The 22,738-nt window shown below is 35.2% G+C and overlaps 1 protein-coding gene across 1 annotated transcript in view; it reads left to right on the forward strand.

The window, feature by feature from the left end:
• Positions 1-22,738, forward strand: part of LOC150089862 (ankyrin repeat and SOCS box protein 14-like) — a 119,439-nt gene that overhangs the window by 39,171 nt on the left and 57,530 nt on the right. The window contains exon 5 of the mRNA XM_090368868.1: positions 13,095-13,272. Within this exon, the coding sequence (XP_090224994.1) occupies positions 13,095-13,272 (178 nt within the window). The remainder of the gene's footprint in view (positions 1-13,094; positions 13,273-22,738) is intronic.

The following is a 22,738-nucleotide window of genomic DNA, read 5'->3' on the forward strand; positions in this document are numbered from 1 at the left end:
CAGTGGTAGAGAATGAAAGGGACTTGGGGGTGGTTGTGCAGGCAGATATGAAGTTCTCTGAGCAGTGCAGACGGGCTGCAAGAGTAGCTCATGGAGTATTGTCAATGATATACAGGAATTTTTCCAGCAGGGATAAGGAGGTGATTATTCCCTTGTATACGGCAATGGTCAGGCCACACCTAGAGTACTGTATACAGGTCTGGAGGCCTCATTTCAAGAAGGATGTAGAGCTGCTGGAACGAGTACAGAGAAGGGCAACAAGATTAGTGAATGGAACAAAGGGGTGCTCTTACGAAGAAAGGCTTAAGTTTTGCAAATTACAGTGTCTGGAGACTAGGCACCAGCGAGGTGATCTGATAGAGGTGTATAAAGCCTTGAATGGTTTGAGCATGCTCAATGCTGATGGGATTCTTCCTCTAGCTCAGAATAATCACCTGAGAGGGCATAAATTCAAATTGAGGAAAGACAGATGTAGGATAGATGTGTGGAAATTTGCCTTTAGCCAGCGGGTGGTTGGTTGGTGGAACAGACTTCCATCCCTTGCAGTGGAGGTTGATAGCCTAAATAAGTTTAAGGCTCAGCTGGACAGGTATTTTAAACGAACAGAGGGATGAAGTGGAAGTGGGTTTTTTTTTTTTTTTTTTTGGCTGATGCTGCATAAGCTTGCTTTCTTGCATCAAATGCCTCTACTAATGCTAAAGGAGTACGCGGTATTAAGAATAGGAGAAGTGAGTGAGAAGTGGAAAACTGATATCTTGGGAGCATACACGGACTAATAGATTAACTAGAGCTGCAGACAGAGATTATTATTATTATTATTATTATTATTATTAGCCTTAAGGTGCAAGGAAGCCCGAGGCTTATGCTGCACCAGCAAGAAAAAAAAAAAAAAAAAAAATTTCCCGTGTTACCCTTGAGAGAGAGAGAGACAGAGTCTGAAGTAGAAGGGAATCACCAAGAAAGCAAGAAAAAGAATGATGATATCCAGCTCAGGACCCTGGGTTTGCCAAGCCCATACTCACCAGATGTGAGCCCCTGGGTTCATGCTGTCCACAAGGGTGACAAAAACTGTACTTATAAGCTTACTGTACGTTGCCTTTGCCATCCCTGATAGCAAGCCCTCTGCCGATCCGTAAGTTTGTTTGTTCTGACATTCATGCAGCTAATTCAACTTACTCTACAGATCTTCAATTATTACTTATTATGCAAGAGGAACTACCATCAGTGGTAAAAAAAAATATTAAAACTTCTAAATGTCCTTGCCTGGATCTTCTGTGAAATGTTTTCATATTTAAATTTCATAAGTTAAAGCCACAGATATTTCTCCTGTTATTTGACAAGCGTTTACAGGAAAGCATCATTCGGACTGTAGTTGCAACATTTTATACAATGCGATAGCAGACAACGAAAGAAAATCAAAACCGTTTAAATTTTTAAAATCGAACAGCTAGAACCCAAGTTATGAACGATGTAACGTTTTATGCTCACGCCTGCTACTTACTCTACCGAATCAACGCTAGTGACCGAGTTAGCGTCATTAAGGAAGCATCGTCATTTTCGTCTCGCATTTTCGTTACAACTCGGTTTTACTTCAGTCCGAAAAATTTAGTATGTGCTGCCAAAGATATTTTCACATCAAAATAGACAAACTTCCTTCAGATGCTAAATTATACAGACAGTGCTTTGCATGCTAACTTAGCAAAGCTTTTAGAACCCTCATGGCCGTCAGGATTCTTCTCCTATTTCGGAGACAGGACCTTCTTTCTCCAAAACAATGTGGCTTCTGCATTGGCAGGTCCTATGAAGACGCACTGGCTGATTTCATTGTTCATATTGAAAATTACAGTACCAAATAAGAGTTGGCTATTTAAGTTAGCATTAGCATTAGTAGAGGCATATGATGCAAGAAAGCAAGCTTATGCAGCATCAGCCAAAAAAAAAAAAAACCCCTTCCACTTCATTCCTCTGTTCATTCGAAATACCTGTCCAGCTGAGCCTTGAATTTATTTAGGCTATCAACTTCCACAACAAGGGATGGAAGTCTGTTCCACCAACCAACTGCCCGCTGGCTAAAGGCAAATTTCCGCACATCTATCCTACATCTGTCTTTCCTCAATTTGAATTTATGCCCTCTCAGGTGATTATTCTGAGCAAGAGGCAGTATCCCATCAGCATTGAGCATGCTCAAACCATTCAAGGCTTTGTACACCTCTATCAGATCACCTTGCCGGTGTCTAGTCTCCAGACACTGTAATTTGCAAAACTTAAGCCTTTCTTCGTAAGAGCAACCCTTCATTCCGTTCACTAACCTTGTTGCCCTTCTCTGTACTCGTTCCAGCAGCTCTACATCCTTCTTGAAATGAGGCCTCCAGAACTGTATACAGTACTCAAGGTGCATCCTGACCATTGCTTTATACTAGGGAATAATCACCTCCCTATCCCTGCTAGAAAAATTCCTGTATATCATTGATAAGACACCATAAGCTACTCTTGCAGCCCATCTGCACTGCTCAGAGAACTTCATATCTGCCTGCACAATTACCCCCAGGTCCTTTTCATTCTCTACAACTGTCAGTGTAATGCCACAGAGTTGATACGTTGCTCTGGGGTTGCTGTTTCCCATATGTAGTACTTTACATTTGTCAATGTTAAACTTCATTTGCCACCTCTCAGCCCATCTGCTCAACCTTTCCAGATCCTGTTGCAGCAGCATAGCGTCAGTAGCGTCCTTAACAACCCTGCCAACCTTTGTATCGTCTGCAAACTTGGACATTAAGCTTGATATATCATCATCAATATCATTTATAAATACAGAAAACAACAATGGACCTAACACTGAACCCTGAGGGACTCCACTAATAACATTAGTCCACGATGAGCAGTGTCCATTAATTACCACTCTCTGTCTTCTGCCACTCAACCATCCCTTTATCCATAGCAACAATTTGCCACCAATGCCACACTGCTCCAATTTGTGCAGCAGTCTTCCATGTGCAACAGTATCAAAAGCCTTTCTAAGATCCAAATATATAATATCAAAGTTATTCCATGCATCCAATTCTTTTGTGACTACATCATAGTATCCAATCAAATTGGTCAGGCAAGACCTTCCCTTAACAAAACCATGCTATGTCTGAGCTATAACTGAATTCTTGTCAAGATGATCCTGCAGTGCTTCTTTAACCAGTGCTTCCATTAATTTTCCTGGAACAGAAGTTAAACTCACAGGTCTATAATTACTTGTGTCAGCCTTTGATCCTCCTTTGTGAATTGGTGTTACATTTGCACATCTCCAGTCTGTGGGTACCTCCCCTGAGTCCAAGGAAGCTCTCATAATTATGGCTAAAGGGTTGATTGCTTACTTCCTTTGCTGCCTCCTGTAATATAACTGGATAGATCCCATCCACCTTTCTTGTATTTATCTTCAACAATTTCTCCTCCACTTTACTTTCAATTATTACAAGATCATCTAGCTCACTGCCAGTGTTTACTTCATCTATGGCATTCCCCTTCCTGAATAACTCCTCATGTGTGAATGTAGATGCAAAATATTGATTTAGTTTGTTAGCTGCCTGAGCAGGATCATGAACAGTTGAACCATCGATATCAAGTTAACCAATCTGATTCCCTTCCTTCAAGAGTTTACATAAGTAAAGAACTCCTTGCTGTTTTTCTTTGCATCCCTTGCCAAAGATTTCTCGTAATCTGCCTTCGCCTGCCTAACATCCTTTGTAACTTGGTTACAGATCAACTTATATCTATCATAGGCTTCTGTATCACATGTTAATTTGTATGTATCCCATGCATTTTTCTTCTCTGCCATATGTCTCATTAGTTCAGCTGACTTCCACTTAGGCCTAAACCTTGAACAATATTTCTTAGTTGGTATGTAAAGCCTAGTAGCTTCCAAGATAAGTTCTTTGAATGCTTCCCATTTTGAATCTGCTGTTGGTAACATCATCAGTTGGTCCCACTGTATAGAATTTAAATACTGTCTCAGTCCATCGTAGTCGCCTTTACGAAAGCAAAACCCTTCCCTTTACCCCTAATGGTAGTTACCTCTTTCAGTAAATCCCACTTCAGCACACTGTGATCACTGCCACCTAGTGGTTCCTGTATCTGCAGATTCTTAATGCATGAAGAATCACTACTGATAATCAAATCAAGAGTATTACTCCCTCTAGTTGCCTCCCGAACATGTTGATTTAGAAAACAATCATCCAATTAATCCACAAAAGCCTTGCTAGTGTGTGAGTGACCAGCCCCAAATTCCAGTCAATATCTGGGAAATTAAAATCCCCCATTATAAGACTCTCTGATTTACTGGCCCACTCTATTTCCCTGTACAGTTTCTTATTATACTCATCAGAGTCATTAGGCCTATAGCACACTCCTACTCTCAGTTTTGATCTCCCAATGCTTATGTCACACCAAACTGACTCGACACTGCACTGTCCAGCGATGTCGACTGGCTTCACTTCCTTGGATTTTATGTGTTTCTTAACTAATAGAATAACCCTTCCTCCCTTCCTATCCTGTCTATCCTTTCTGTAGATGTTGTACTCCCCAAATTCCAGTTCTGCATTACTTATATCTGTGTGACACCACGTCTCTGATATCCCAACAATATCTGCCTTTGATGCTTTGAGCAATACCTCAAATTCATCAAATTTATTTACCAAACTCCTAGCATTGGTGTACACACAAGTCTACATGCACCTGTTCTTTTTCTTAGCTACCCTAACACAACCCATGTGTTTACTTGTACCCCAATGACTCCCAGCAGTCTCTGAAATATCCTGCATCTTATTTTCCAAGCTGCTGCTCATTCCAATAGAAGCAGTGCAAGAATCACTTTCACCTCTGCCAGTGGCTACTGTTAATCTATTAGTCCTTGCATCCCCCCAATCTAGCAGTTTTCCAACCCACCTAACAGTGCCTCGATAGCATCAGCAAACATTCTTGCACCCTTTCTATTTAAGTGTATCCCATCCCTGTAGAAGCAGTCTCTCCTGTTAACAAGTACAGACCAGGCTGAAAAAAATTCTACCCCTTGAGCCTTGCACAATCTTTCCAGGGCTGAATTGATCGACAGGGCTCTCATCATATACTCCCTCCTATCGTGTCTGGGCAGAATTGCAGACACTTTGAAATTCAACCCTAATTCAACGCTTTTTTTCAACAGTGACCTGTACTTTTTTTTTTTACATATATTGCATATACAAAATATATGTATCTAAGAAAATAATTCTTACTGTTTGTAAAAAAAAAAAAGCTATATGTGATAAATATAAACAGTTTCGATTTTTAGAATTAGCACTAAAAGTACACCCAGAAACACCATGAATTTTGGAAACATCAAAATCTATGCAGACCAGTTTTATTAGAGGGGATGGACAGGTGAAGTAGGTAGTTTTTTTGTTTTTTTTTTTGTCTGATGGCTTATTCTACTTCATGCATCATGTGCCACTACTAATACTGATACTAAATATCCTCCAACAACCAAGCTAAATACTAATATCTCTCTTTTCCCCCCTCCCTATGGTTTTCATCTGAACAGGACCCTCTTAGATCATATACTCAAAGTTGAATTTACCATATTATCAGAAATGAACATCTAGTTATAGAAAGCATTTAATACTATATGGGATTCTTAGTGATCTCCATGCTCTTAGTATACGAGGAAACTTTCCCACTTTCCTCAAGAATTTTTTCTGGTGGTAGTAGTAGTAATAGAGGCATGTGATGCAAGAAAGCAAGTGTATGAGCTTATGTAGCAGCAACCATAAAAAAAAAAAATTTCACACAACCATTCCCTCTAATTCCTTAATTTGAATTATGCCCCCTCAAGTTCGTAATCTGAGCAAGCGGACGAATCCCATCAGAATTCAGCATGCTCAACCCTAGTCTTCAGCCACTGCAATTTGCAGAACTTAAGCCTTTCTTGGTAAGAGCACCCTTTGTACCCCCTCACCAATCTTGTTTCCATTCTCTGTACACACTCAATTAGCACTACATCCTTCTTAAAATGAGGCCTCTAGACCTGTATGCAGCACTCAAGGCATGGCCTGACTATTGCCTTATACAAAGGGATAATTACCTCCTTTTCCCTGTTAGCAAAATTCCTGCATTCTTGTCTAGTTGGTGTTGCTTCTTTCAGGTGCAACAGATTTGTTCAGGATGACTGCTCTTAGAATAGACTGTATCACAAATAAATTTCCAAATACAGTTGAAACTTTATTATAAGTTATCAACATACCTTTATGCTGAAAATCTGTCTATTTCTTGCCAACCCAGAATAGCAGATCTGTACAGATGCTTATGAGTTCCCTTTGCTCTTCCAGTGGAAAAGGTTGTTACTTATGTATGCAACCAATTACAAAGTTGCTGTTCACATCCCATTTATCCATACCCTTTTTATCCACAATTTGAAACTCTTGAAAAATTAATCTATTTAATAAATATTGCTACCCCAATCAATGATTATAAACTCATCACACAAACAGCATTGTCTTGCTCTGTGAAAAATGCTCTGCAGTCCCAAACTGATAGCAAACCCTATCAGTTTAAACAAAACTTTGGCACTCTGTCATGCTGGTATGTTGTGAGAAGTGATCCTTGCACAGACAGGAATAGGACATACAGGGGGTCCCCGCTATCTGAGTATTCATTATCCGAGTCCCACAGTTACGAGGATTTGAAAATTAAAGAATGAAAGCTTTTTCCCTTGAGAAAATTGACCATTTTTTTTTTTTTTTGTGAGATCTATCTTCATGATCGCATGACAAATGTTAAGCACGAAGTTAAAGACATAACTAAATGCTACCGCACAATTTTATCTGAAAAAATACGACAAAAAAATAATAATAAAACACGAACAACTGTGGATTCATTCTTTATTCATACAACTGAAAAATTTGTGTAACTTCAATAAACTTTACTTAACCTTACATTGTGTAACATATGTCTAAAAAAATAATTTTCTCATTTTTCAGTTCCTTCATCCATTTTTTACTATGTACAAATACATAATAAACATTACTGTATAATATTGGTGTAGCTACACCATATCTACTTGTCCTTCACAACGAGTTGACCATGTATTGCACTATCTCGAATAAGAAACACTTCACTTGCAATACCAGTGTACCTGCCCACTCACCAATGAAAAGTCAACTAGCTTTGAAAAAATGGTGCCATCTGGGTGGTGCTTGTTATTGTTATTTGGTTTTTAGGAGCATTAGCAACTAAGGCCATATTGCTCTTGGGATATGCGGTGGTCATTCCCTGACCTTTCTGCATCCTCCGTATTTGGTGGTCATGGGCTCGAACCCCGGTTTAATCAAGAAGCGTATGCTACGCACTGCTGCTCCTGCCCACCTGGCTATGGAGGCACCCTGGGTGGTGCCCACCGAGAATAAGTAACAATAGTCTCTATTAGTGAAGCGTTACTTATTTGCGGGAGTGCAATACATGGGCAACTCGTGATGGATGAGCATAATATGAGATACAGATGAAATGATGCTTTTCACACTACTATCATAATTTTTCTTTAAGAGTTGTCTATGGTGTATCTACACCGATATTATATAGATAGAGAATCTTAAACTCTTAAAATATTATGCCTTGTTGCATTTAGTTTTATTTTAATAATAAACATTACGAAAATTGGTCCCCGTTTTAAGTGGAATTTTCTGGAACCAATTATCCTCGGATAACGAGGATCCCCTGTACTTACTTAACTTGTTTCAATCTACTCACAGATGAGGATTCACCTTAATGCCAGTGTTGTTTAGCTGCTCACAGTTAAATATATTCAGTGTTATTAACATTAACTAACTAGGAGCCAGTGACAGTGCAACATATTATTGGTAATTGGGCTAGTCTTATGGAATTCTTCTGCTCTGTGGTTAAAACAAAAAAAAAAATTTCTCAATTCTAAATTTGATTTTTGAAATTAATGTTTATAGATCCTAACCATCACAAATCATATGAAGTATAGTATAGGAGATGCAGCTTATGGACCACACACACACACACACACACACCTACCTCTTACAGAAACTGTTGCAGGAATCAAGAATATAGCAGTAAAGTATGGTTCTAATTTCAAATTATAGGCTGGAAACTGAAAAAATATAATTTTTTTTTTGTAAGTGATGGTCTCTACTTTTTTTTTTTTTATTCCAAATACTTTTCAGTATATTAGTAATAATCATATTTAAAATGGCTTACTTACTTGCTATGTGCTCTATAAATATATATAACTGCAATTAGGTAGTAACTAGGGCTTGCATAAAACCGAGAAATTTCAAAACCAAGTTTAACCGAAGTTTACTCTTAAAACCGGTTTTAAAACTGATTTTCTCAGACTTAGGGAAAATAATTAAAAGCTTATAACACAGGTATTTATTTTATCTTGGGTAGATTGTACAAATCGTAATCAAATATTTTAAACAAAATCTATCACCTCTTATAGTAAAAAAAATAAAAAATTAAAATGCTCCAAAAAAGTAACCAGCTTGAGATTATACAAAAATTACAAATTGTATTCAAATCCTTTGAATAAAAACTATCTTCTCGTATAGTAAACAAAAAAATAATAAGCCCTATAATAATAAATAAATAAAAATAATGTGAAAAAAAAAACAGCTTGGGGAAATTACTATTTATTGCTCAGCTTTTTGCTGAAAATGATCCTTTAAAAAACACAGTATATTAAGCATTTTTCCTGATCGATTTGACCTTATTTTTGTGTTAAGGAGACCAGTGATCGAAAACACTCTCTCAGATTGGACACTTGTTGGTTTAATGGTCAGCAGTGCTCTATAAACTTTCTCCAGCTTTTCATTTCTACTGCTAGTTGCCTCCAAAATTTTAAATTCTTTGCTGATTTCCAATTCACTCAGATATTTTGAAGGCTCTTCAGTTAATCTCGTTATTATACTATCATACTTTCGCATGAGTGTATCTCCAACATCGGAACTAGATGAGTCTTTGTTTTCTTCTAAAGGATCAGTTCGTTTATTTTCAGTTTCTTCATTCAACACTAAGACTCCTTCAGAATGTTTTGCAAATAATCTCTGATAAATCTCTTCAGCATCCTTTTTCAAAACTTGCTTACTTGGAAAATCAAAAGTTCTTGAACCTGAATCTTATTTCCTATACTTTTTGGGGTTGTGTAGATAGCTCAGCAAAGCCACAGTTTGGCAATTTCGTCTTGCATTGTAACGCTGCAAAAGGCTTTGGTGAAACTTTAAAGCAAATGGGTTTTCTGCTGTATCAAGCTTAGCAAGCAGAAATTCTATTGAAGACTTTGCTTTAAGTAAGTCTATCTTCTGAGGTTGTAGCCTTCAGAATCATTTCAACTGGTCGCTAAGTTTCACATAGCAATTCAAGTGTTTTCCAGTCATCATCAGACACAGCTTCAGTTGACAGTACTGCACATAGAGCATTTGGAATGCAATTTTTCAATTTCAAAAATCTCTCAATCATATAGAATGTGCTATCCCATCTAGTGTTGCAATCTAATATAAGTTTATATTCTTTCCCATTAAATTTTGCTTTAACAAAATTTTGTAATGTCATTTTTGGTAGGCGATTTTCGAAAAAGCTTGCAAATTTTTCTGACTTTGTTAATAGTTTGTGCAATATTGGCCATTGGATTGAAGAAATAAATGAGCTCATCGGTAAAGTTGGTTTGATAAAGCATGCCTTGCTGTCTTTCTTCAACTTCTTCATCATCACTACTTTCTTCATTATTTTCATTTTCTTCATTGTCTTTGGGAGACTCAGAGACTGTGGCACCATAATTGATTGCTTTTTCATAAAGTACATCTATAACTGACAGATGTGTGTACAATGGGCTATACATTGTTGATGATTAGGTGTAATTTTCTTGCCAAACTTAATCATCATTGCTGCTCCATCGGTGGTGCAGGCAACAATATCCTCATCCAAGTTCAAACCAAATTCCTTCAAGTGTCCATTCACAATTTGCTCAGTTCTTCTGCTATCAAGTGAACCATTAATCTCAATAAGACCTAATGACCAATTATCTTTTGAATGCACATTTATATTCATATACATTTTATTTTGTATAGACGTATATTCGTCAATGAATACCGTGTACCCAAAACCAATGAATTTTTGAAATGCTGAATGAGTTCTTCTTTAGTTTTATAATAATTCAGAACCATATTTTTAATTCCATTCACTGAGGCTGGTGGTAATTTATTGTATTTATTTCTCTGAAGGTGAAGGTTTGATTGTATAAACTCACTCTTGGCAATTGAATTAACAGAAAATCCATCTAAAGCAGCTAATTTTGAAATCTCTTCTTCCATAGATTTTTTTAACGATAAAGTTTTCTAATGTTCTTACCATTTTTACGGGAGGTTCACTGTTATCTTGTTTAATGTCAATCTGATGCATTTTCTTTAAATGCAACATCAAAGATGATGTAGATCCTCCAGACGACTTCATTATCTTCTGACATTTCGAACATTGTGCTTCATCTTTGCTTTTTCGAGCAAAATAATTCCATACATTTGATTTCATCTTAGACATATTAAGAGTAATAAATATTAATTAGTAGGAATTTATATCACCCACAATTTTAAATAAAAATATTGAAGATAACAAAGGCACAATACTATGCATCACTCCCGCAAGCACTGAAGGATGAGTCTAAACGAGGCAAGTTTCAAAATTTTCACAAAAGAAATTTTTTATTTATTTACTTGCAATTTTTTCTCCCCAATTAAATCTATTATATTTTCAAAATTACATAAAAGCTAAATTTGGTGAAGCTGCTTTTTGGAGAACATTTGATCGCAAATTTAATAGGAATACAGAAGCAAAAAACTTTCTACGATTGAAATTTGATGCAATATTCAGCGAATCTGTTCTAGTGGGTAACCATCAATAAGGCACGTTCCACAACTTGCCTGGAGAACAAGATAGATGGAACGGAGAAATGTTTAGCATTTTCTTTTACGCTATCGCTCCGACTCACTCGGTCATAAATGAGTACACCTGCATCGTGCCATGATACAGGTGGGAAGATAAAAGGTACCCCTCCTAGATTTGGGCCACTTGCCCATGAGATTTGTACTTAAACATAAAGTAAAATAAAATAAAATAAAAAACATGTTTAAAACAAAGCAGTTGAACGATCCAAACAAACGAAAGAAAATGTGCTTAACAAAAAACTATATTCGAGGGCTAACTAAAAAAATATTCGAATCCAGTTTTAGAAGCTCGGTTTCGGTTTTAACAACTTGATATGAAAACCGGATTTAATCGGTTTATAAAACCGGTTTGCAAGCCCTAGTAGTAACTAACATGGTTACTGTAAACTCACAATTATATTGATTTTTAATGTTTTGTTTTTTTTTTTAATTAAAAATCAATGCAATCAATATAAATCAATCAAGTGAAAAAAATGTATAAATTAATTTATACATTTTATTTTCAAATAAAAAAAAAACTTTTTTTAAAATTTATTATCTATGAATGCATTTTCTGAATAACCTATAATGTGTTTATTCTAAATGAAATAAAATGAATACTTTATAAATTTTTTCCCTAATTCTGTTGCCAGACTTTTACTATAAATATTGTTCTTATTCTTTCAGAAATTTATATTCCAGTCCTTTTTCTTTGCTATTAACTCAGTATTTTCTCTGTGGTGCTTTGAATTTGTCACTATTTCTCTAGATGAAATAGAGGAAAAAATTCCTCTATTTCATCCTTTTTTTGTACATTCAACTAGACCACACACTTCAACTTTCCATCTTAAATGTTATCCATATAATCTGACCGGATAATGCTTCTATTTCCTTAACCAATTAAACTTTCTTTGAAATTAGCTGAAAGTTATTGCTGCACCTTCCTTGCACTGTATCTTACTCCATAATAAATTAACTTATACTTAATTTTCCCATGTGTTTATCCTCTTGCTTTCTTGATACCAATTATTTTGAATGATTATACAGAATTTTAACATAGTCTTATTGCACCTCTTTGCCATTTAAGCTTCTAATTGTTGTTAGTACCTACCTTGATGGTTGTTCCTGTTATTTTATTTAGCATTGTATGTCCAGGTTTACTGAAAAGCACAGTGGAGATCAGCCACTATAAGTCTTCGTTGTTTTGTCCTGTCATGGTGATAAGGTTTAAGCCTGCAATTTATCCAATTTATTTGATTAGCTCTATAGTGGGTTCCCTTTTATCAAGACATACAAGAAGGTAAGGTATGGACATTGCATCTGAATCCCAGTCAGTTTCACTGAAAACCTAGCTTAGAAGATGAGGGGGGATCTCTTTCTTGTTAAATAATCTCAGACCATTCAGTAATAATCCTCTCTTGTTCACATAATTATATAGTTGCCCTCTTCCACAACATATTAAGCAATCATGTTACAAAGTTAACATAAGTAACTTTACCCGATTCTTTGTGGAGGACACAGAGTTGAAAACAATTTATAATCATTTAGAACTTGTTCTGTATAGTCAGAAATTTTGGATATGTGATCTGTTCCTTTGTTGTTAATTTATGTATTTGTTTTTTAACCACATTTATAATTTTGTATTTGCAGTTTAACTATTATATTTATGTGTGATGATAAAATATAACAGATAAAATATAATAGTTGTTAATAATTAAAATATAATAGTCATTATATTATTAGTTTTAATAGCATATTTTTCAGAATTTTTTTTTTTTTTTTGTCTCAGTCAGTTTTCCTCCCTCATTATTAGTTTCTCATTATTTCTTACTAATGTACTTTAAGCAGTACCAATTTATTTCTATTTTCTTTCAAGTTTATTCCCTTTACCCATTAAAGAGAACATGTTACCTTTGTCAGCTTTATTACTTAACAGTGTACGTTGTTTATGGGATAGTCATACACATTCATGCAATAAAAATTTTTCCTATTTTTTCTTTTTTTTCCCACAGTAATGTTATTTGTTTGGGAAACTGAAATTTATGCCAATTGGTTCTTGCAATGTTTTGTTTAGGTTGTGTGATGTGTTCTGAAATATTTTGGATATAGCTTTTGGTTATATAATGCTTTATATTTCCAAAGATCAGTCGAACTTGATAAATAGAGGAGCAGAAGACTGGGCTACACCTTTGATGATAGCTGCACAACAAGGCTTTACTTCATGTGTGAAATTACTTATCTCCTATCACGCTAACCCAGATCTTCAGACATTAGATAATGTTACTGCCCTTCATCTAGCAGTTCAGGGTGATCATGTTGAGTAAGTAGTTTTGTTAAGGATTCATTTAAAATGTTTTTAAAATGGATCATTGATCTGGTGAATGAAACAATGAATAAGCTTAAGTATTGAGCTTCAAAAAATTTTTAGACTTGTTGTCAGCTATATCTTTGGTTTCAAGGATCTTAGATTTCATGCTAGAAAACTCTTAAAAAATTATTTTCACAAGCCATGCACTCTTAATTATAAATACAGTATTTCAGCATAAGGATAGCCAGTTGTTTATGAGGAGGGATCATAATAGAGAGAAGAAAACCATAATTAACACATCAGAAAAGGATCTTACACAGTTAGTTGAAGGTAGAAGGGTTGCAATACAGAAGATTTGAGATTGGAGGTGAACCATCATCTCATATTCAGAAAATTAAAAATGGTAATTAGTGCCAAACATTCCCGTAAGATATAAAAAGTGTTAAAATAGACAAAATCAAAAACTCTCAGATTTGTCAATTACTAAATATAGAAATATTGTTCAAAACTCAAAGATCATACGAGTTGGCGAGTATTTAACGTGAGAAACAGTTTTTCAGAATTTTTCAATTTTTAAACAAATTTTTGATATACAGTAAACCCCCGCTATTCGCGGGGGTTACGTTCCTGAGAAATTCCGCGAATACCAAAAACGTGAATACTGAGTTATGGTTCCCATAGTAATAAAGGGGTTCCGTTCCAAAGAATGAAATATATAAGAAAAACTTAACGGAATTTTATTTTGAGTTCGGTCTTCTATCCACAGATTTAAAGCTTTTTCGATTTTTTCTAATTTAACATCACGAGTTACAGAGCGAATTTTTGAAGCAATTAGCGCGTTTTCACGGACACTATGGGGGGTTTTTTCTTCCGATTTCTTGATTGATCGTACCGTTGACTCATTGATTTTATAATGTTTTGCCACTGAGGAGACACTTTCACCATTAGAAATTTTGTCTAATAACTCAATTTTATTCGCTAATGTCATCACCACCACCTTTGATCTTTTCACATTTCCCTTGTTATTCGTAGCCATATTTTTGTACGGGTTAGAAAGAACTTGTCCACAATAAAGTCACTTTCTTCCATTAACACACTCGAAAAAGTCTGTTTTACACCGCAAAACGGTAGATTTATCACTTTTGTAAGCATATCAATTTATAAATTTATTCAATTTATAAGCGTATAAATTAAAAGCAAACGACGAAACCTTCCATGACAAGCGCATAACACATACTGAACAAGGATTAGCGAGAAACATCCACCCTCGCGATTTTGTCACCTCCCCCCCACTGAGCTCTGTTTTGACCGGGAAAGATAATTTTAGCCACGCCCATGTTTTTTTATGGTGGAAAATGTTCATGGCGCTTTAAAATTCACATTTTTTTAGGTTTCATTTTATATTAAATCAGCGACCGTGAATACAGATACCGCGAATAGCGAGGGTTTACTGTAATAGGAAATAGGATAGCATGGAGGAAAATAACAAATGGAAGTAGGTAATCATGAGAAGGTGGACTTTATGTTCATTATGCATGTCACAAATTAGCATTAGCATTAGTAGAGGCACATGATGCAAGAAAGCAAGCTTATACAGCATCAGCCAAAAAAAAAACCCTTCCCATTTCACCCATCCATTCATTCCAAATGTTTGTCTAGTTCTGCCTTGAATTTATTTAAGCTATCAACTTCCACAACAACAGATGGAAGTTTGTTCCAGCAGTCAACTACTCATTGGCTAAAGGCAAACATCTGCACATCTATTCTACAACTGTCTTTCCTCAGTTTGAATTTATAACCCCTTGGGTTTGTAATCTGAGCAAGAGGAAGAATCCCATCAGCATTGAGCCTGCTCAATCCATTCAAGGCCTTATACACCTCAATCAGATCACCTCGCAGGTGCCTAGTCTCCAGAAGTTGCAATTTGCAAAACTTAAGCTTTTCTTCATAAGAGCACCCCTTTGTTCCCTTCACCAGTCTTGTTGCCCTTCTCTGTACTCATTCTAGCAACTCTACATCCTTCCTAAAATGAGGCTTTCAGACCTGTATGCAGTACTCAAGGTGTGACCTGACCATTGCCTTATCCCTGCTCGCAAAATTCCTGTATATCATTGACAAGATCCCATTACCTACTCTGGCAGCCTGTCTGCACTGCTCAGAAAACTTCATATCTGATTGCACAATTACCCCCAGGTCTGTTTCATTCTCCACTACCCTGAGTGTAACACTACATAGTTGGTACATTTTCTCTGGGGTTACTGCTACCCATATGCAGTACTTTGCATTTTTCAATGTTAAACTTCAGTTGCCACTTCTCAGCCCCTCTACCCAACTTTTCCAGATCCTGTTGCAGCAGCATACTGTCATTACTGTTATTAACAACCCTGCCTGAAACTTTTTTTTTTTTTTTTTTTGCCCTATCATTTCTGGAAGCCAGAGTAATTTTCTATGGAGCAAAGTGTGTACAGACAGACAGATTAGATTTTTAATTTTGTTTTAAATCTGCTAACTTTGAAATGTGGAAGGGCAAAATTTAAAGGTTGAGTTGGCAATATTTTTGTTTATCATTTGCAGTTTTTTATTATTGGGAACAGTGAAACAAAATTATATTTAATTTGGGGAACCACCATTTCAGGAGTCCATGGCTGAAAAATTTTGTGATACTGGTCTGGAAGAACATATTTCCACCATCATAGTGACATTATACACCCACTGAGTATAACAGGTTTGAATAATGATGAAGGATTTTTCAAGAGGGTTGTTTTCATTTAATTCTTGATTTTAATTTTTAAGGTTTAATACATACTTGTCATTTCTAATTTAAATTATTTTTAATATTTAATTTATGCATGTCAAGCCCTAATCAAATGGTGTACAGTGTTTTTCATATAATATAAATATTAAATAACGTTCCTCTTGCCAAAAAAGATTTTAGATGAAGAATGGCAGAAATAGGAGAATTTCAGTGGAAGTTTCAGAAGTGGTCTCTGGGAAGTCCATAAAAAAAAAAAAGAAATGAAATTCACAATGCCATGGCAGACCCAAGAAGTTAGAGAAAAGATAAAAATATTATAAGGTACTTTTGATAAATGAAACTATCCACAGTACATGTTACTATAACAAGCTAACTTACAACGTGCATTTGAAGTTATGTGCAATATGCACATAACTTCAACTATTGCTGTTTGAACCTATTGCTGTTTGCCATTATGCACACAAAAATTAAAAGTTATGTGTGCAACATTTTCAAGCTACCATGTTGCACTCTTTTTCGCTGGCATCATTTCAGTTTATGGTTGTTTATGAGTGTGTGTTGCATACTTTGATTTGTTATATAGTTTTTGTGCAATAATGTACATAAAAGAAAAAAAAATACAGTCCTATATTTACATATTATTACTACCTGTACTGTAGACAATGAGGGCAAAAAAAAAAAAAATCAGAAAAAATTAAATAGCAAAATAAAAATGATTTCCAGTGTGAATCTGGATATTGAAAAAAGCTGTATGTTCAAAAGAAAATTGAATGATCCAGTGAGTGGTTTTATTTTAATGAGTTATTTTAGAAGAGGAGGGGAGATAAAAATCAAGCTAAGCAACCTGCCTTGTATCCATTCTTAAAAAAAAAATCTTATAATGCAGTACAAGAAGATTTCCACCTCTCCTCTGATTGAAAATTAGCCATCAAAAACAAAACAACTTTGCTTGCATACGTTTTTTTTTTTTTTAAATAAATTTTTATTTACTAACTTTTGAGTTTTAATATGTACCAAACATGGTACATATTAAAATTTTAATATATTTTAAACATATTTTACATATTTTAATACCAAACATGGAGTAATATGTTTTGATAAAAATAAGTTTGAAAATGGGGTAGTTTTCACAATTTATAACTTTTATGGAACCTATTGCTGTCTGCTATATGAAAATGTGCATAACATAATGTGCATTTTTACTGCCCCATGTTTTCAGAATGCATGTCTTGTGTTATAGCAGGGAGAGCTGTATAAATATAACCTACACAGTCGAATCCCGTTAATACAAAGTTCAAGGGACATAAATTTTCATGTTTTGTGATAACGAGGTCCCCCCAAAAGTGTTAAAATTTTACCTTTTTTTTTTTTTTGGTACATACTATATATCTAAGAAAGAATAATAATAAATAACTAGGGAGCTTCGCTCACCCCCGTGCATGCTTTTCCACATAAAATATAGAGGTATACGGAGTAAGGCAAATCTTTTCTACGTAAAAGACACCTATCGATATGCACTGATCGATAGTAGTGCTTGGCATTCTCAAGGGCAAATAAATATCACTATATAATTATTTACCTGTGTTTACATAGGTCGCTTAGGAAAAGGCCTTTTGCTTCGGGTTCCATAATGCATGAGGAATATTGTTGCATTTAAAAGAGCAGGACTAAAATATTTAACTGAAATATTTACAAACTATATAAATATTTAAATTATTTACAAAGTGCTAAATTATTTACAAATACTGTATACAATATTCATTAATATACAAAAAATGTTACAATGGAACATCAAATGTTAGACAGGGAAGCACATAAGGTTGGTGAATGTTATGGAGGCAGTTGTCAATAATTAATTTCATTGTAGTGACGGAATTGCCTCACCTTCTTCTCCCATTGGCTCAAATAAATATCACTAGGAGGAAAACATTTTTAATGTATAGAGAGATAATAATATCAAAAAATCAAAAATAAATGAAAAAATAAATTAATTTAAATTAATAAAATAAAATAATAAAAATAAAAATAATAAAAACAAAAGCCTTGTCTAACACACAGTAATAGGAATAACACATTTTTTAAAGATTTTATTTTATTTGTAAGTCGATAATTGTAGATTTTTTAAAATACCATTTATAATTGACTTAATATGATAGCATAGCTTAATTAATTTATTATGGTACTCACCTTTTTTTATATAATCTGCAATTGATGTTTTACATGTATTACTAGTAACACATGTAAAAAATACCCATATATTATCCACCAAACCTGCATTAAAATTGTACAAAAAGAATTACGGAAGAGATATAATAAAAAATACCACTTACTATCCTAAATACACTGATTAAGATTTTGCCTTAAAAGAAATATAACACCACAATCTTGGGTAGATTTTACTACATATAATGAAATACGTATAACAGCTGCTATTAAGGACATTGAACTTAGACATAACAGGAAATGGAGAACCCTCACACACCCCAAAAATATTCCACAGTAAACATTTCATCATACCCCTTTTCCCCTACCAAACTCGCTAGCCTCGATTACGGTTTTAATTTTGCTATCAAAGATGACCAATATCTATATAAAGAATGTATAATAGAACTACAAACTAAATTAAATAACCACCCGGATAAATGGAGATTAATACACCAAAGCAATTCAATTCTTAATTCTAGACTTAAATTTCAACCCAACCGTAAATAAACAACAGTTAAATAACTTACAAAAAAATATGTAACAACCCAAATATTATAGTTCAAAAAGCCGACAAAGGCGACATCATGGTAATAATTAATAAAAATAAACACATAGAAAAAATGGAATCGATACTCTCCGACTCAGAAACATATAAACTAGACAATACATATATTTCTAAACATAAAAATAAACTAGACATCATTCTAAGAAAATTAAGGTCAAACAATGAAATCAACTTACACATCTTACAACAAATTGGCATCCGGAACAACATTTTACCGCATATGTTTGGAATTACCAAACTTCATAAACCCAACCACCCACTACGACCTATAATATCTTTCAGTAAATCAGCCTTCACTAATTTATCTTATTTCCTAGTTAAAATCATCTCCCCCTCACCAGATTTTCGAAATTCAAAGTAAACAATACTTCCCAAACATTTGATAAAATAAAACATATTACAATAACCAACAATGACATAATAGCATCATTCGATGTAGTCTCATTGTACACTAATGTACATTTACCTTCAACATTACAAACTCTACGTAATTTCTTAACAGATGACAATACCTTATCCAATCGCACTTCCTTTTCAATTAATAGTATACTAGAACTTACAACCTTTTTATTAGATGCCAGATATTTTCGATTTCTCAATCAGATATACCAGCAAACATACGGATTACCTATGGGATTAGGGATCTCAGCCCCCTTTCTGAAATTTACCTAGCTTCAATAGAAAACTATGTACTACAACCATACCACCCCAGATCTAAAATTATTTATAAGATATGCAGATGACATCCTTTTAATAGGACCAAAATCCACAATAGACTATCTTTTCATTAAATTTATCTCAGTACACAATAGATTAAAATACACCCTAGAACTTGAAGAAAATGGACAAATCAATTTTCTGAACCTCACCATATATATAGGAATGACACCAAACTAGGAACAAGAATTTTTAGAAAAAATACCCGTACTGGCAAGTACCTACATTTTGATTCGCACCACCCCCTTAACATAAAAAAAGCCGTTCTTTATAATCAGATTTACAATGCTATAAAATACAGTTCTACACAAAATGATCTCAACTATGAACTTCAATATCTTACAACAAAATTCATATCTAGAAGGTACCCCACTCAATTAATTCAACAAACCATATTCACCGTCCAAAATAATATTAACAATCCACCCAAACACACCTCTAATAATAATTTACGTATTATCCTACCTTACCATAGTAATTTTTGCAATCAGTTCTGCCGCGTATTCAAAGGTACCGACATCACCCTCACTTTCTCAACTTATGATAAACTTGGCTCATTATTTAATTCATACAAAGACACACAAAAATATCATATCAAAGATATGAACAATATTATTTATCTAATAAAATGTCAACCTAACTGCAATGCATGTTACATTGGTAGCACAACTTCAAAATATGGTTCTATTAAAACATCAAACACGTGCGTACTACCACTACAGTAGTTTTAAGACAGGCCAAACCAACACAGAACGTGTTCAATCTCACAATCACAACCCCTTAGTAGACTCAGCCATTCCCATTATCAAATTAAAATCCAGTTTTAAAATTTTCCAATATGAAGCCCTAGTCATAGAATGGTTCCACCGCCATTCCAATCTCCAAATATTAAATACCAAACTACCTTACAATGTTGTACCAGCTTGGAATCTCATGCACCTGAGATTTCCACATGTAACCAGGAACATCATGGGAACTTAGCTTTCTTAAATACATGTGTTCACTCTCAACCCATCATTGCCAATTGAAGACGTGGCTAACGAAAGCCACTTGTTATGGCTATTGGCCTCCAGTATTAACCATTTATTTTCAACTTTAATATTGACTACCAAGGACGAAGACATGCACTTCTACTTCCTTGTGCATATTTTAACTTAAACCCCAACTTACTTACTCCCAATTTAAATTAAAATTATCATCCACCCTATTCAAACATCAATTTCAGATTATATAAAAAGAGGTGAGTACCATAATAAATTAAGCTATGCTATCATATTAAGTTTTAATTTATTTTATTTTATTTTTTTTATGTGAACCCCAAACACGAGAGGTATTAGAACCTATAGTACTTAGTACCGTGCTTGGGTTGGAGGTTGAGAAGACGAAAGAAGATATTTGTTGACATTGGACTTGAACTTCTGTAGATTGTAATTTGTATTCCAGAAAAATGTATTCCAGAAAATGGCAGTTGAATGAATAAACGAGGAAGATGAAAAGTTGGTTCTGTGGGTTTGAAGTTGGACAGTAAATGGATGTTGGCTGGTGGCGGCACGTGTTTGGACTGTTTTGAAAGAGAGAGCGGGAATTATAGAAGCCAATTCAGAAGAACAGTGCCCATGGAAGTATCTGTAGAAGAGGCATGCACCAGAAACAGTACGTCTATGAGAAAGCGAGTGGAGAGACTCTGTTAGAGATGAATCATTAATTAACCTAACTGCCCTCTTCTGAATGGAATCAAGAAGCCAGAGAGAGGTTTTGGGGGCACCACCCCAGATATGGGAACAATATTCCATGGCAGGGCGAATTTGCGATTTATACAGAGTGAGCAGCTGTTTGGAAGAAAAGTAACGCCGAGAGCGAAAGAGAAAACCAAGTTTTTTAGATGCAGAGGAAGCAATATTTGTAATGTGCTTGTGCCAAGAGAGATTAGAAGTCAGGGTAATCCCCAAAAGAGATATATCATTTTGCCTAGAAATTGGAGTGTCACTAAAGATAAGCATAGGAGCAGAAGAATTCTTTTTGCGAGATATAAGACAAGACTGAGTTTTAGAAGGGTTGAAATCAACTAAGTTGTCTTTGCCCCACTGGAGAATTACCTGAAGATCGGCATTTAAGGAATTGGTAGCAGATTTTCGAGAAGTTGAAGCTGATTGAGCAGGACAAGGTTTCTCAAAATGGAAAGTGGAATGCAATGTGCTATCATCGGCAAAACTATGGATAGGATTTCCAGTCAATGGAAGAAGGTCATTAATATACAAGAGGAAAAGAGTGGGGGAAAGAACTGAACCTTGGGGGACACCGGCATTAGTGGAGAAGTTAGAAGACAGAGAGCCATCTACCATCACCCACAGTGAGCGATCAGAGAGAAAACTGGATAACCAATTACTAAAAACAGTTGGCAAACCATAAGATGGAAGCTTGTTTAGAAGACCTTTATGCCAAACATGATCAAAAGCCTTTGAGATGTCAAGAGCAACTACTTGTGTTTCACCGAACCTTTCCATTGAATTAGTCCATAAATGGGTAACATAAGCCAGAACATCACCAGTGGATCGACACTGACGGAATCCATACTGGCGATCGTTGATCAGATGGAAGGTTTCTAGGTAGTTTAAGAATTGGCAATTAATTGATTTCTCCATTATTTTAGAAAGAGTAGAAGTAATTGCAATGGGACGATAATTGGATGGGAGGGATTTGTCACCCTTTTTAGGAACTGGCTGGATATGAGCAAATTTCCAAGCAGAAGGAAAAACACCTTGGAATAAGAAAGTGAAAAAAGGTGGCAAAGAATAGGAGTAAGTTCAGGAGCACATGTTTTGAGAGCAAGTGGAGAAATACCATCAGGACCTGGAGCTTTCTTTGCATCAAGATTCATCAAGATCCTTCTGATATCCTTTTGACGGAAGACCACAGGAGGCATTGAATGGAGCGTGTTGGGAATGGTGGGAGGTGTTTTACCAAGATCATTAATATATGAGTTGGAAGAAAAATGGGATGCTAGCAGGTCAGCTTTATCCTTGGCTGAAGTGACAACAGAACCATCTGGTTTGGACAGAGGTGGGAGCAGAGATGGGAAAAAGTTGCAGCCAATAGCTTTGGCAAGAGACCAGAATGCTCGGCTACCATTAGAGCAAGAAGCAAGTTTTCTACTCTTAGCCTGTTCAAACTCTAGTTTGGACTGATTAATAACTGCTTTACAATTGTTGCAAGCTTTGGTGTAGGCAGAAAATGAA

This window comes from Mastigoproctus giganteus, chromosome 2 (assembly GCF_048544385.1).
Source record: "Mastigoproctus giganteus isolate SK-2022 chromosome 2, ASM4854438v1, whole genome shotgun sequence".
NCBI classification, from domain to species: domain Eukaryota; kingdom Metazoa; phylum Arthropoda; class Arachnida; order Uropygi; family Thelyphonidae; genus Mastigoproctus; species Mastigoproctus giganteus.